General features: G+C 38.8%; 1 protein-coding gene across 1 annotated transcript in view; it reads right to left on the bottom strand.

The window, feature by feature from the left end:
- MAN1A1 (mannosidase alpha class 1A member 1) overlaps positions 1-15,940 on the bottom strand; it is a 138,187-nt gene that overhangs the window by 26,000 nt on the left and 96,247 nt on the right. The window contains exons 6-7 of the mRNA XM_053973272.1: positions 3,608-3,731; positions 1,291-1,384 (exon numbers count right to left, since the gene is read on the bottom strand). Of these exons, the coding sequence (XP_053829247.1) occupies positions 1,291-1,384; positions 3,608-3,731 (218 nt within the window). The remainder of the gene's footprint in view (positions 1-1,290; positions 1,385-3,607; positions 3,732-15,940) is intronic.

Genomic DNA, 15,940 nt, shown 5'->3' with positions numbered 1-15,940 from the left:
AACATTCCCTTACTTTAGGTGATCCCTCCAGCCTGACAGGCCTTTGTGCACATTCTCATTTTCCCAGTCCTCAGATTCCAGGGCCTCATAACTATTGTATGACGACGCCTGGGAAGATGAGGTATATTGGGAGGGAATTCTTCTGCTAGTCTGAGCACAAACCTGTTTCTCCTCCCCTCTGTCTTCAAGGTCCCCTATTTCTGCCTGGTGGAGAGTGGGTAGGGGATCCATTGCTTCTCATGAAGTTGATGGTGGGTGCATTTGTCTGAGACATGGAAGAGAGCAGACACTTGTTTTTGCCTTTGTGAAAATTATCTATTCAGACTGTGGCCATAACCTCACTCTCCCCTTAGCTACATCCTAAACAAACTCATATTAACAAACCTCTCCAAGTCCTTTCCCTCTGTTGCATCGCCCAACCAGCTCACACACTGATAATCTACAGGCCCAGCTAATCTGCCCATATCTTTTCAGACCATGACTTGCTTGTTTTCATTCAATAATGTAAGGAAGAAAAAGTAAAAAGATAGAGTTGCATGAATAGGATGGTGGCAGACTGAACCTAAGCAGGAAAAGTGGAAAAAGCACTTAGGTCTCTAGAATCATGACCCTGCATGCTGTGCAGACTTTCAACATGTTGTGGAGATCAGAGAAAGCAATGAACAACAAGAAAAGGCTCAGTCATCATGAAAGGCCTAAGGAATTCAAGTAATTCAAGTATTTTATAGTCTTTTCCTTCTAATTTTGGTATCTTCAGTAATGGTTCCAAGGGGATTAATGCTATGACACATTTCTGTTTAGTTTGCTTCCTCAGTTGGTGGCATTAAATTTCAACAGAAATCGCAGCTGGTATTAACTGGAAAGACTTGTCTTATTACTTTTTTTTTCCTTCAGTGGAGCCACACAACTCTGAAAATGTGGAATTTGATTCAGACAAGCTGATAATGTTCCCTTACACAGCTACTTGAGAGAGCACTTTAGATTTTTGAATAAGAGACTTCTGTAGTCCACAAATTCCTTTCCTAAGTCATACATATTCATACATTTCCCTGCTTCCACAGTCATACTGAAAGCTCAGAAAAAGTATATTAAAATATAGCAAGTAAAATTATTTTTTTTATATTTGTAGTATTTTTTACATTATATAGAACCTCAGATATAAAGTGAGTTTCTGTACGTTATAAAAGTTCCTTTTATATAAAAAACACATAACAGTAACTTAAAGAAGTTAATGATTGCAAAGAGAATGCTGATAGACAGATCATAGTAGCAAAGACTACAGCTACTTACGCTGACCCCACTGGCCACTGCTGGGATTCAGGTAGTTGGGGTAAAGGCCCTCTGGTTTATCCAGGCGATTTAGAACTTTTCGGATATTCATTACCTAGTGGAAGGTACAAAACACTGAGCACTTATCCATTTTCTCCACAAAATACAGGAGTGTAAATATGCCTAAAAATAACGCCCCTGATCTTACTCAACACACACACCCAAACGCCTCTGTGCAATCATATCACTATTGAAAAAGCTGATATCATCATGCAAACAAGTTCCTGAAAACCTCTGGAGTTTCTCTGTCAATTGTCAGCCATGAAACAACACAGGAGGAGCAAGCTCCAAAGTTCAGGACTTGCCATGAAGAGTATCCCTCTTCTCCACAGGATACTGAAATTCACTGAGGCTATTTGCCTTAACTAAGCTCAGCTACATCAGCATTTATATTCCTTGTATACCTAAATCAGAAATGCTATTAAATACTAAGCTTATCACCTAGTTCAGATGTGGAAGTGCTCTGTAAAGGAGTTTTGTCTGGAAAGGAGAGCATGGGTGGAACTGACTGAGCTTTACACAACCAGCTTGCCCAGCAGCAGGGACCCAGGCAGCCCTGAGCGCTCTGCCAGCACTGCTCTGCCGGGGAAACAATTGCAGTCCAGATGCTCAGCAGCTGGAGCCATCCAGCAGCACAATCCATGGCAGAGCACATGAAATGAGTTATACTGAATTTTAGGATTCACAGAAAAACAAATGTAGCAGCTTGGAAGAATGAGGACCCTGAGCACTGCAGGCCAGAAATTGTAACAAAAAGGTACTGACAGCTTCATTATAAACCCCTGAGTGCCTAGAGACCCAGTGAAGTAGCAACTGAAAAAGCAGATAACTTATACCAAGCTGCAGAAGGATTTCTGTTGTGGTACACAAACTGCTTCCTGCATCTATACACTACTCATTGCCCAAATCCAGGCTGCAATGAGTCCTAGACCTTAATTAATGAGTTCTTCTATGAATACATCCATGCAAAGCTTATTCCAGTGTTTCTTCTTTATCAAGTGTAGCAGCCCTGGAATGGTTTGTCTCTGAAGGCTTTGGAATTGTACTCTATAAAGAGTTTTAAGAATAGCTTACATAAACAGATTTCCAGCATCTTGCAGCTAGAGCATGATGCCACTGTGTAGAAGAACCAAGGGCTAGGACTTTTAAGATACACACTTTCATTGTCTCTTAGTAGAACACATGTTATGAATTAAATTACCATAAATGCCACAAGATAATTAATTTATGTTGAAAATTTGTTTCTGGCTATTCCTCAGTGCTGCCACTCCCTACCCACCCCCCCCACCCCCATTCAAATTTTAGAGAAACTGTCCTTAAATTTACCCCTAAATACATGAAAATTGCTAGGAGTTCACTTCACAAAATTTATTCCAATGCTGACAATGGTATTGCAGCAAAGCCACTCAGTTCTTATCCAATAATAATTTTAGATTTGACTATTGCTTTTAGACCTACTGCTAAACATTTGAAGTCTCATCAATAATTAGATTATTAAGTCAATAATATCAGCTTTAGGTAATGTGGGGTGGCTGCAGTAAGAATACAAAATCAAAACAAGTGTACCTGTAATTAGGAAATAAAAAGAAGAGAAATTATTAATGTGTATTATAAAGAACAGGACTTGCTGGCTATTAGTACATCAAAAAGCAAAGCAAAATTGTTCAGGTGGGAGTTGAGGGAAAGAGGAGTTATTTCCATGGCTCATGTATATAAAAAGTATCCAGAAGACAATGTTATCAAATTTTGGAAGAATTAGTATGCACAACAACTGCTTTGTCTAAGGATGTAATTTTTTTTTTTCCTTCCCCAAAGAGAGTTCCAAGTATATTTCTTATAGGTCAGTGCAATGGAAGGGCTTTCTGACCTCACTGACAGCAGTCATATTATACAGCATTTTGAAGAGTAAACTTGTTGAAATCACTATGGTGCTTTGATTTCTTTAGGCATCAGTTATTATCCTGAATATAACGTCAGGTTTTGTTTACACCCCATTAAGTAAAGAACTGAAGAAAGCTGTAGAGTCTGATTGCTTAATGTGATACTAATGTAGAAGATAAACAGAAATTAAATGTTTTATGGGGCCATATACAAGAACATACATCAGAATAATTTTGGAAGAGACTTTTGACTTTTTAATACAAAAACGTGCCAAGGTAATTAGGGAAAATGTGACAAATGCTTACAGCTGAGGAAAATCCAAATCTCTCCCCATTGATATTAGTCTCTGAATAAGTGATTTATCTTTTACAACATGATTTTGACAGAGCAGTCTAACCTTTTCAGCAAAGACAGGGTTTCCAGACAGGTAGCTCAAATGTACAAACTCCAGATGCAAAGTCCCAAATTCTGCCAAAATGCTGCTTCCACCAGAGGCCCATGGCCAATTTCGACCGATTCCACTAAGATGGGGGGAAGAGAAAGACAGAAAATAATCATGAGCATCTATAAGGCAATGCTAATAAAATGTAATAGGCAGGACCTACACCGTTATCATGAGAAGATAATTAATCTAAAATGTGCTTAACACGTGTGTAAGGAGCAATGCTTCAGCAGCCTTCCATGATTTCCCCACAGGACCTTGAATTACTTCAGTCCAGCTCTGCTTAGGCTGTACAGTTGCTTCTTGCAACATCCCAGTCTTTTAGCTCACGAATGCCTCTATCACACTTATCACTGTAACAGTGTTTCATTGCAGGATAGTATGTTTAAAGACATGACAAAAAAGCCACTGATTATAAGAAAGCATTCTCATACTTCACCTCTTTTCCCCTGTACTTAACACTCTCCAATTCTAACTCTAATTTCTACAGTACTATGGTTTATTAACTTAAATTAATGCATATATACAGACTAAGCTTTAAGTTAAAAGTATTACATGCAGCATATACTTCTTAATGCATGACACTTTGATAGGGTAAGATAAGTATGTATTTTCTGTCTGGGCACTTGTACCAGGATGAGTAACTTCAGTTTTAATTACAACCTAAAGATACTTTGCAGCAAAATTAATCCTAGGATTTGTATTGAGAATAGAGAAAAGCACATTTATTACTAAATCCCACTAGAAACCAACGCTGCTTGAGACTCAGGACAGCAAGTCTGCTAAAGTTTTATTACATAAAGGTGGAGTTTTTTTCGCCCTTGAAATTTCCAACAGCAATATTCAGAAAAAAAACCCCTGAAATTAAAGAAAACCTAGCTTCTGGAACACCTAGGTAAAGAATGACATATTAGATTGGCTTATTATTAGGATGAATGTTATGTAAAATACACTTATTAGGTACTGGAATGTCTTCCACATTTCCAAGTTGTAAAGAGCATTAAACACAAACACATCTGTATATAAATAAAATTTTAGTTTTACTTTTACACATAAGCAGCCACTACAGTTATTAATTAGCAGTTGCACAACCATGAAAATACTTCCTGTGTTCTTCCTGTGTTAAATTGTGACTCAAAAAAACCCAAACCAGCAAAAACCCCAATAAATCATGATGGAAGTTCTCAGATACATTAAAATCTCTTCTTCAAAAGATCATCTATAACTGAAGTTTAACCAATCCATGGAAATTAAGACTCCATTAATTCAATCTCCCTGCTAGCTATATCAAATGATATTTTGAGGCTTCTGCCAGACACACAAAATAAAACCAAGCCATCAAACTTCAGAAGCAAAGAAAAGGCACAGAGAGCACAAAGGAAAGAGATCTGATGAGGCTCCCCTGGTTGACCATAAGGATGCAAGAGGCTGGGACACATGTAAGTCCTCTGATGTAAATAATTGCCCAAAAAGTGTTTCTAATCTTCACAGCTGCAAACCAAAATCAATGACACAATGAAATCAGGGTACTGCAAAGATGCACACACAATCCCAATTTGATATGGTATTTGTGTGACCGAAACAGAAACCAAGTTTATGGTATCTTAGTATCTCATTTTAAGAACTATCTTACAAAGATTAGTGCACTTTTTACAGAGTGAAGAGAAACCCACACCTGCTTTACAAGCCGTCTGCACTTCAATCTACTGTGGCTTGGATTTTTTTTGAATGGAAATGTAAAAGCATCAGATCTTACAGGAAACAGGATTACAGTGAGTACAAGCAGATAACATGTCTGGAAACCTGTTCTCTACAGTCTGAAGAACTTACAGACTGCTTATTCACCCAAGAACAGACCCCATCTCTGGTACACACCATCTCAAGTTCTAACTGCTGACTTCTAGATGAAATATTTTATCCTGTTTCCAAATCACCCAGATTAAAAGAGCTGACATAAAGCACACAGGAAGAAAAAAAAAAAAAAAAACCCTCTGAATTTTGAAAAGTTACTATGTTGTGGTACAAATGGAAAAAGTACACGTGCTTTTTTCTATAAAGTTTCTCAATCAATCTCAAAGTGAAAACATCGAGCTGTTCCTGCAGCAAGGCATCAACCAAAATTGACAGAAAACGTAATAGAGTTCCTACTTGCACTCCACCCCAGTGTCTGCTGGTATCAATACAACCTGCCAGAACACTTTGATGTAGTGTGTTTTGTTAACAAGGAAAATTTCCAAACACAGCTGTCAAAAGGTTTTCTGCATGCAGCAGTACACTTTGCCATGAGTGGAAGATTCTTCTTGTTTAAGATGGTTTGAAAATTACAAACTTGCATTCTTTGATCTTGATGCAAAAAATAAGTAGAAAGAAACATCAGTGTTATATCTTATGTACTATTTAACGCAGCTTTCATTTTTTTCAGTTGGCATCAATGTAGTTCTGGTAAATCTGCAAAATAACAAAGCTATGTGTTGGTTTAGCTTCAGATGCAAGATCTGTCACTGAAAAGCTCATTTCAATAAGTGGTAGTACCCATAATTTGCACTGTTTTTTATACAACCTTCAACTATGGATGTCTGGTATTTTCTCATACCATAGAATGGCCTGGGTTGAAAGGGACAGTAAAAATCATCTGGTTCCAACCCCTCTGCCATGGGCCGGGACAGCTTTCACAGGTTGCTCAAAGCCCTGTCCCACCTGGCCTTGAACACTTCATGCCACAGCTTCTCTGGGCAGCTGACTCCAGTGTCTCCCCACCTTCACATAGAAAAAATTTCTTCCTGGTATCTCATCTAAACCTAATCTCTTTTAGTTTAAAGCCATTCCCACTTGTCCTACCACTACCCGCCCTTGTCAAAGTCTCTCTCAGCTCTCTTGCAGACCCCTTTAGCAGGGAAGGCTGCTGTGAGGTCTCTCCAAACACTTCTGCAGGTTGAACAGCCCAATTCTCTCAGCATGTCTTCATAGGAGGGGTGCTCCAGCCAACTGATCATCTTCATAGGATATATTTCATCTTTGGGAGCAACGGAACAGTAAGTTTTCTATATTCCCTCACCCTAACTGAACAGCCATGGTACTGCTTCTGATTCCATTTAAATTCATCCTTATTTATTAGTTGCATTCTTTTGTCTTGCTTTCTTTTGTAAGTTACTTTGCCACTGAATTTTTCAATTTTTCTTATGTTGATACACACTACAACCTGCACTAAGTGTCAGTCATGTACTGACATCACAGTTACAAATAAAACGCTCCAGGAAGGAAAGAGGGAAGGAGACACACTGCTCAAACTACTTTGAAGATCCAGACGAGTACTAAAATATCTTCAGTTTATAGGTTACTATTTTAACCTATCTAAAATCACTGTGTCAAAAATAGTATATTTTACACTGCATAAAACACACAAAAAATTCTGTAACATATTCAGAGAACTTTAGGACTTATTATAACTTTTATTATGTAAGTAAGACAAATTTGAAGTGAGGATCTGGATAAGAGAAGAATAATATTTTGGTTTATAATATTTCTCACTGATTTTATAAATTTTGTTTCTGAACACTGAGTGCCACAGAATCTGAAAACCAGTGTTTGTAATTCTACTGTCATTCATTCTTGGGAAACATGAGCCTGACTGACCTGGGCTGCTGGTAACTCAATTCAGTATTTTTCCAGCAGACCATTGTTGGTTCATCTGTACATAAGAACAGAAAGTATGAGATCACTAAGTCTTCTAAAATGTACAGAGTGTACCAAGAGAGGGAACCACAGAGGAAATATAAACATTCAAAGGTTGCTTTTTTAAAAATCACTGAAATTCAGAAGCACAACCATATTTTAAAGAGTTTAAAAAAATTATACTATATCCCCAATATATATAAAGCAGCAGCTAATTTTCAACTGAAAGGAAAAGCAAATCCTCAGGGAAACTGCACAAATACTTCAAAGGGTCAAAACACTTATCAAAATTCTTGTCATCAGCGAGCAGAACTGTTTTCTCTGCAGACAACTTGTTTATTATACCCTGACCTTTCCTGGAGGATGCCAGGACAACTCTGCAAGCTGGAGGCAGAGCAAGAAGTCAGAATTTCAATATTTAATGCAAAATGCACCAGCACAACAGGATAGTCAGTATCCTCCTGCAGATTTAGCAAGGAAAAAGGTGAAAGGCAAGAATAAGAGACACAGCAGCAACAATGTTGAGAAAGGTTTTAGAATTAAATATGAAAATAGGTCCCAATAGCCACTTTGGACTTTATTAAGGCTGATTTTTTTCTCTAAGAAACTACCCTGCAATTGTGGGTGAAAATGCAAAACGCTATGACAGAGAAATCACTGAGAGGGGTCCAGTGATTCACCAGAGCTGGAGCAGGCAGGCTGTGCCTGGTACTTCCAACAGTGCTCAGGGGCCAAGGAGGATCTGCCTGGAAAATACAGATTGTGACTGGAACTGCTTAGGCTTAATCCTGTTTTAAGAGGATTTCTGCAGGAGCAGAGTGGTGCCCAGCCCAGTCCTTAGAACCTGGCTTACATCCCTCCACACCACCAGCTGTCGCTCAGACACCCAGGAGAGAGAGACACCTTTCCAAATGGAGACACAGGCAGAGGGTGTTGCAATGGACACACAAACTTTCCTGCAGCTTTCCCCTCCCAGCACCCCAGGATGCACTTCATGTTTCTCCTTGAGTCTCAACCCCCAAGCAAACATGCCTTGAAACCAGAAATAATGTACAATTATCAGGGTTTTTTTGTCAAAGAATGTCGGAATCACCCCCAGATTGGGGTGACTCTGGGTGGTGGTAAAGTCTCTCTTCTAACCCGTGCCTTCAAAGAAAGACTCAGTAGTCTTCAGTTGTCTGGTCTCAAGGCAGTTTATTGCATGTTATCTCAAGGCACACACACTCCCTGGCATTCTCTCTGACTCCTCCTTCTGCATCTCTCTCCGCCTCTCTCTCCCAAGGGACTGGTGCCATCTTTTATATCACACATTACGTATTAAATGTTTATAGTTTTTCCTTAATGCCTATCACCTATATTGAACAGTGACTTTCTACTCTAAACCAATCTGTGAATGCCAACATCATTAAGAACACGAAGGATAGGAAGGAGAAAGGAGGACAGGGCACGCCCAAATCCCTCCATCTTAGAACTTCTGACCCCCATGTACAAAACTCAGACCCCTCTGTACAAGGCCTAAAACCCCCCTGTACAGCACTCAAAAATCCTTCCTTTCACTTTGTGACTACTTCTATTATAATATCTTTTGTGATTTCTTGTTCTTCCTGCAAAGTTGGTAAATTGTTCCATGGATCAAATTCAAAACCACAGGGGTTTCTGGCTGCCTCAGAGGCTTCTGACCTGGACCTGGAACATCCAAGAGTGTCTGAGGGACACCTTGGGTTTCAACAAAAGAAAACCACAAATCATCCCCCATTTTTTTCCCCAAAGGAAGCCTGTGGTCCCCAGACAATTTAAAAACCATAATATGATTGCTTTTCCATGTTTTAGTCTTAAAATTATGACCACATGCCATTTGGCTGCACAGCTGAAACCCCACACAGTAATTCAACAGCCACGCTGGGTGCCAGCTTCAGGTCTGGCCACGAGAGAAGGTGGGGAAATGTGAGAGCTCTGCAACTCCAGCAAGGGTATTCTTAGAAATTCATCTCTTTGGGGCTCCCCAAAGTACAGGGATAACCAGTACAGGGAGATAACAGAATTAAATCACTTCACAGAGGAGATTAAACTGAAGATGGAGTCTTTCCTGTTACAGAGTAAACCCATGGAGACCAGTCTCCTACATTTACCCCTTGCCAGGTGCCCAAATCTCAAAATTTCAATTAGTTTCAAAGGTACCAGATGGGTTTTTTAACTCTCTACAGGCTAATACACATAACAAAAGGGAGGGCTGGAGATAAACACTCTGTAATGTTATATTTTAAAATCTTTAATTACAGAAAAGGTTTTTTCCTAGCTCACAATTTATCTTTAATGATTTTTTTTAGGAACTACATGATTTTTAAGGTCTGTTCCAAGCCAAACCATTCTACAATTTAGTATTTCAATCCAGTTAGAACAATCTCCAAGGGCACAGTCCATTTTGGCAGAATTGCTCATTATTATGTCTTCTTTTTGTAAAATGTCAGTATAAATACACAGTGTCCAGTTACAGTATTCCTAATGAAGTGTTTATATATTGCAAAACCCTTTAGTCTATACACTGCCAAAGCCTTTGGTGTATTTCTTGTTTGTCACTACCAGTCTTTCATAATATTTTAATTTAATTAAATCAACTAAGTCTCCTTAGAACAAATGAAGAGGGGTCAGAAAACCATCAGGTTTTTCATTTACATACTCGGTATCTATTTTTGATGTTAAACAAAATATATTTAAAAGATGAAGTTGCTATAGAGCCATAGATGGCAAAAAATACATCAAAATGCTAAATAAAACTTAATTGCTTTTAGAAATTGCTAGGCAAATGATTGAACTCAAACCCCAACAATTAATATGTTCTAAATATACACACACACTCAACATAAAAATAAGCAAATACTGGGCAAAAAATGTTTTATGGATATTACAGTGGCATCCTTGGGGAGAGTACTCTAGGATAACCCTTCTTGAGCAGGGAGATTGGACCACTGTGGTCCTTTCCAACCATACCCATACTGTGATCCCTTAGGAAAGGGAGACAAGTGGCAGCCAAAAGGATGATTCTCAGAGGCCATTTTCATAGAGAATCTAATGTTTTATGCATTATTTAGGATTGCCACATCTGACAATACTTTCATAAGAAGAATTTTTTTGCTTGCTCTGAATGGAACCATTTGTCAATGTGTCACAAAAAAAAAAAAAAAAAAAAAAAAAAAAGTAGAGTGGCTTCTCTTCCCAGAAACCAATGCTGGTGATTAGACACATATTTCTTCCTAACAACTTGCTGAGAGGCTAAATCCAATACCACAGACCACACTGGGGGAGTTAAAGGATGAGTTAAAACTCCTTAGAAGAGGTCCCCTTCAAACTCCTGAGCTACATCTTTCTCCTTTTAGTACTGCAGCTAACTAAGAATGCTAATAAATTATGCTGTATGATTTGAGTTTTAATTAGAGATTAATATTTTAAAGCAAAATTAAAACCAAACCCAACTATGAAGCACACAGGCAATGCTTGCTTAAAGTTTCAATGGCTCTATTTGATAAATTAAATGCTAAAAATATGTTTTTTTTAAATTTACTTCTTTCTCCCCCATCCCCAGAAATACAATATATAGGATCTTGGTTTAAGGGCCTGTCTTCACAAGCACTGAAACCGATGATTTATTTGTTAATGCTTCAAAGGTGTTTAATGTGTTTTTGTTTTCCCCCAACTGGCAAATCATCCTTACCCTTGTTTGAGAATAGAAAGAAAAGTACAGAAATCCCATGTTTGCACACACCACTGGCATTCACTCAACTTTTCCGCCCAAATCTTGTGGTGGGAGCTGCCAAGGCAGGGTCAAACTGGGGAACCTGTGACAGGACTAGCACAGTAACTGTGTATTTCTAACCCCAGCATCTAGTATGAATATCTTCCTATCCAACTTCCAGTAAATGACAGTTAACGTTTTGCAGGTTTAAGTGGTCCCAGAATCACCCAAGGCATCCAGACTCCTGCTGGAGCTCTGACTTTTCCACAGTATCCCCTCTCCGAGACAGGAAAATGATTATAATCTGGTCAAGCACCTCTCATTCACTGTCTCGACAGCTGGAGACAGCTGAAAAAGAAACTGAAAATCAGCCAGCTAGCCTGCAGGGTAGTTTTTGATGTCTGTTTTATTTCTCTTTGTAAGGAGCATAGCTAGGCAAATTCTAACAGCTGGTTAGTTTTTCAGCTGTGACAATAAATGTATTAACTGCTACCCTTGCCCCACTGCCCAGCTGGCAGCTTCCTGCTCAGCCCAGCTGCCCTCTCTGAAACTGATATCAGGTCTTACCTGGAGAGATGATCTTTAGGGATGCTGACTTAGCAGGAGGAGGCAGACAGTGAATTAGTACCATCAACAACCCCAGGAGGAAGACTAACTCAAGTGGTTACTCAATTTTATGGGATGACAGGGAATAAAAAAGATTTCCACATATGTCTACAATGTCAGACAAAACACGAATGTGTTTTACTGCAACAAGTGAGATAATGAAGAGGTACAGCCTCAGAGCTATTAGTTTGAGAACATCAATTTTGTCTATTGGCCTATTCATATGCAGTGTCAGCATTAATATATGCTGATTTCCTGGCCACTTCAGTGATGCCAGTGCAGGAGATGCATCCATTTGTATTGGAGACACATGCATGTCATCATCTGTCTGGAATGAGAGCAGGAAAATCTCAGTTAGCTGTGGCTAACTGTTCATCATTTGGGAAACTACCAGCACAGCCCACAAAAGATGCTAATATGAAACAGATTTTAAAACAAGATCCCCGCTTTTCTCCATGAAGTTCATCAGGTCCTTCAAAGGCAATGTTTATAGCTACATTTTCCAAGAAGAAAAGTTACTCTCGTCCCATTTTTGCCTTTTATCTTTATAAGGAAACACACCCAGAGACTTCTAAAGCTGACAGTGGTCACTGTCTCTTTACTGTACTTTCAGGCAAAAGAGTAAAATGTTCCAATGTTATCCAGTGGACTGATCTTCACCAAGGTGACCACCCAACAGGCAATTTCTCTTGAAATTGGACAGAACAGAAACAGAGACTGAAGAGCACTACTGATGTAAAAGCAGAAGGTGAACAGGAGGTACATGAAGTACAAAGTTTCCAGTACCTGCCTGCGCTATGGCCTCTGCCAGGACAATTCCCCACCTCCCTGAAGGGTCAGTCAGCAGTGGTGAACACAGTGATGGCAAGAGAGCTCTGTCTGCTCCATGTTCAAGTCATTCTACATGAAAGTCCACTAAATATTCTCTGTGGTGAAAGGTATCTGCTCATTATTAGGTCAGAGTAGTGACGGCTCCTGGGGAACACTTACATGAGACGACACTACAGTGAACGGAAACAGCAGACATAGAACAGGAGGAGCCAAGACCCAGGTGGAGACCAAAATGCCAGAGAGAACCAAAGCAAAGAGGACACAATCTCATCTGCCTCTGGAGAGCAGCAAAGGCCAGTGAAACTGCCTTTGGGAAGACCATGCTTTACTGAATGCATTGAAGCCTGACAGCTGCTGAGATTAAAAATAAATCAGCTCCTCCATGGGCTCCAAAAACAACCAGATAGCATCGTATACTTCTTTTGTGGTCTGATACATGGTTTTTGGACATCTAGATCTAGTGATATTATGTCTATTGACACTTAAAATAATCAGATTATCTTATTTTTACAAAACAGTCCATCCAGACTGTTGGGCTGCTTTGTTTACATCAAATTCCTCTAACATTGCTCTGTGGAAAAGGATTGCATTTCTTTAGGATTTTACAGGCAGGATTCGTACAACCCTTTCCTTATGGCTGTCTGCCCCATGACACTTCTCACTTTACTGGTGCTCTTAGGGGGTATCAAAGCTTGTGGAACTGGCACTCTGTGGCAAACCAACAGAGCACTAAGCTCACATTTACATGCGCACGTGGAGAAAGGGAGAGACAATTAGTCAGGCATTACATGATCTGAAATATCAATATGACACAAGTAAAGTGTTTAAATGTAATTTTCAGTGTCACCATCTAAAACTGTACTAAAACTGCACTTGTTACCATAATAGTTTCTCATAAAAGTTATCTGAGCACAGCACAAACCTACATGTCTCCCACAACACACTAATGAATAAACTAAAAAATTTGTGCTTCCTATTACTTTATATACTAAGGTTTAATTAATCAATTCCAAAGGCTAAAAAAGCAAGAGGGAATAGAACACAACAGAGCAATGCCAGAGATAATAAGTATTAGCATGGACTACTTTTAATCAGGTCCCCAAAGAGAACTGAAAATAACAGGAAATGAAAGTAATGAATGGAATTTCACAGTTCTGCCATCCATGTGATAAGTTAAGACAGAATAAAAGAAGGTGGTATTAGAATGAAATTCCCTGCTGTAGCAAGTGTTGTAACTCAGTGCTACTGACAGTCAAAAGCCTTACAAAACCAAACCCAAAGAAAAAACATCCTAAGCAAAGCAAGAAAAAATGAACTCCTGCTTCTGAGAGGAAGATTCACTGGGCAGGAAAATAATTAAGAATTTTGGAAGAATCTATGAGAAACACCATTTATCTCTGTTCTTGTCCTCTCTACCATGCCTTTTAATACTAGAAGACAAACTAACTATGTAAGTTTAAAGCTTATTTTAGAACTTCACATTTCACATTAAGATTGCTTGCTGCTTTAAAACCACTGTAGCCATGGCATTTGGCACTTTTGATATACTTTAGTCAGTACATCCCTCTGTAAGGCTCTGCTTCCAGTTCTACATTACTTTTCCAACATTCAACTTTTAGATTATCCTTTTTTTTTTCTCCTGAGGATTTTCTATAAATCCCTGCTCCACCCTGATTAGTTAATTAACTTCTGACTTCAGTTAGTTTCTATCCCACATCCAATTTCCTTTACTAATAACTGATGTTCAAGTTCCACTAAATTGTTCTTTTGCTCTATCAGTTGCATTTTCCAAGAAATGTTATTAACTTCCTCTGTCTGTAAACTTGCTATGAGGAGGTGACTAGGTAACATAGAAATAGGAATAGGATGGAGAATTGGTGAACTTCCCTATTTCTTGTTCTTCTGCTTGATGCTTTTTTTTTTTTTTTTTTTTTTTTGGCTGCTCTGTTCTTTTCTGGTACCACAACTCTCTTCTTGCTCTTCCAGTCAATTCCAAATATTCCAGATATTCAATTCAGATTCCTAGATATTCTTTCTTTCACTGCCAGTCACTGGAGATCAAACTGTCTCCACACATCCTCAAGTGAAGGCAGCGAGATGAGTTTGTCTGGTGGAAATCCTGCAACAGCAGTCTCCTCCAATTCAGACTAAGATTCATAACCCAGTCAAGGGTATTATTGTACTGAAACATTGTGAAAACAATGGTTTCTCTATCAGAAGGGCTGTATCAGTTTTTCAAAAAAGCCACTACTGATCTCTGGACAGGACAAAATCCCAGTATTTCATCTTTTCAGTTTGGTGAGGACTTAAAAGAACAGGTAAAGATTCAAAGCATCAAAGTTGGTAAGTGACAGCTACATGTAATTTCTCTGCCACTAATTTCCACTTTCCCACTTCCTAGCACTAATTTTTCAACACCCTAAATAATCCTAATCTCAGTCTCAGTCATTTAAAATATATCTGTATCACTCTTGTCTGTACAGTTCATATTCATTCCTTAACATCAGACAGTAAATCTAAAAAGTGGATTTAATCTTTTTCTCCTCTGAACTCAATTAGCTCGTATTACCTTCTCGTGTCACAAAAATATTTTATGTGGGTTCACAGTCATTCAGGTTAAAGTCTTTCAAAGCATCTAGTCACATTTATTGTGCTTGATGCTGCATGTGGTGCCATTAAATGCTTGAAACATAGAATCAAAATCATTACACTAACGGCATGGCACCATTATTAAAAATAACAGGCTGACAAGTTGCAAAGGTCTGTTTCAAGCCCTTTTGTAGCTCCCAGTCATTGCAAGGAGCCTACGTCAAAGGCTTGCTGACTGACAGTCAATTATTTCTCCTTCTAATACAGCTGCTGGATCAACAGTGGTTTCACATACTGGACAGCTTGTCACAGGACCTGCAGCTGTGATATTCATCAGATATTAACATTAACTTAACAAATGCTGTAAATTACACTTGCATATGGATTTGTGGGTATGTGTATCAATCTAAACATGTACAATATAGAGACACCACTGTTGTTGGGGGAAACCTCTCTTCAGTATCTGCTGTCACAGAAGCTGTGACAGCTGTGTGAAACTCTACTGAAATGGCCTTCTGGTTCACTGAAAGGGACAGCTTTCCTAGATTAAAAAAACTTAAAGTAGTCTTTTTCAGACTACTGTTGTGAAAGACATAATCTGTTTTGACAAATGCTTTAAGAAAAATATAAATGTCCTCTTCTTCCAGTCTGCTTCAATCATCTTGTTTCTCCTTACCCACACATTGCTGTGTCATAAAAATCCATTTGTTCTGGGATCAGATAAACATTTATTTTACTCACTGTCAGTCACTAAGGCCTTGATCCTTACTCACAGCCAATAGAAAGACTTGTGGTTGCTTCAACAGGGACTGATTGAGCATTAAAATCCTGTAACTGTCATTAAAACTGTTGCAGAGACA

Source organism: Vidua macroura, chromosome 3 (genome assembly GCF_024509145.1).
Source record: "Vidua macroura isolate BioBank_ID:100142 chromosome 3, ASM2450914v1, whole genome shotgun sequence".
In the NCBI taxonomy this organism is placed as follows: Eukaryota; Metazoa; Chordata; class Aves; order Passeriformes; family Viduidae; genus Vidua; species Vidua macroura.
Note: the sequence above shows the minus strand (reverse complement) of the source record. Positions and strands in the feature narration are given on the sequence as shown.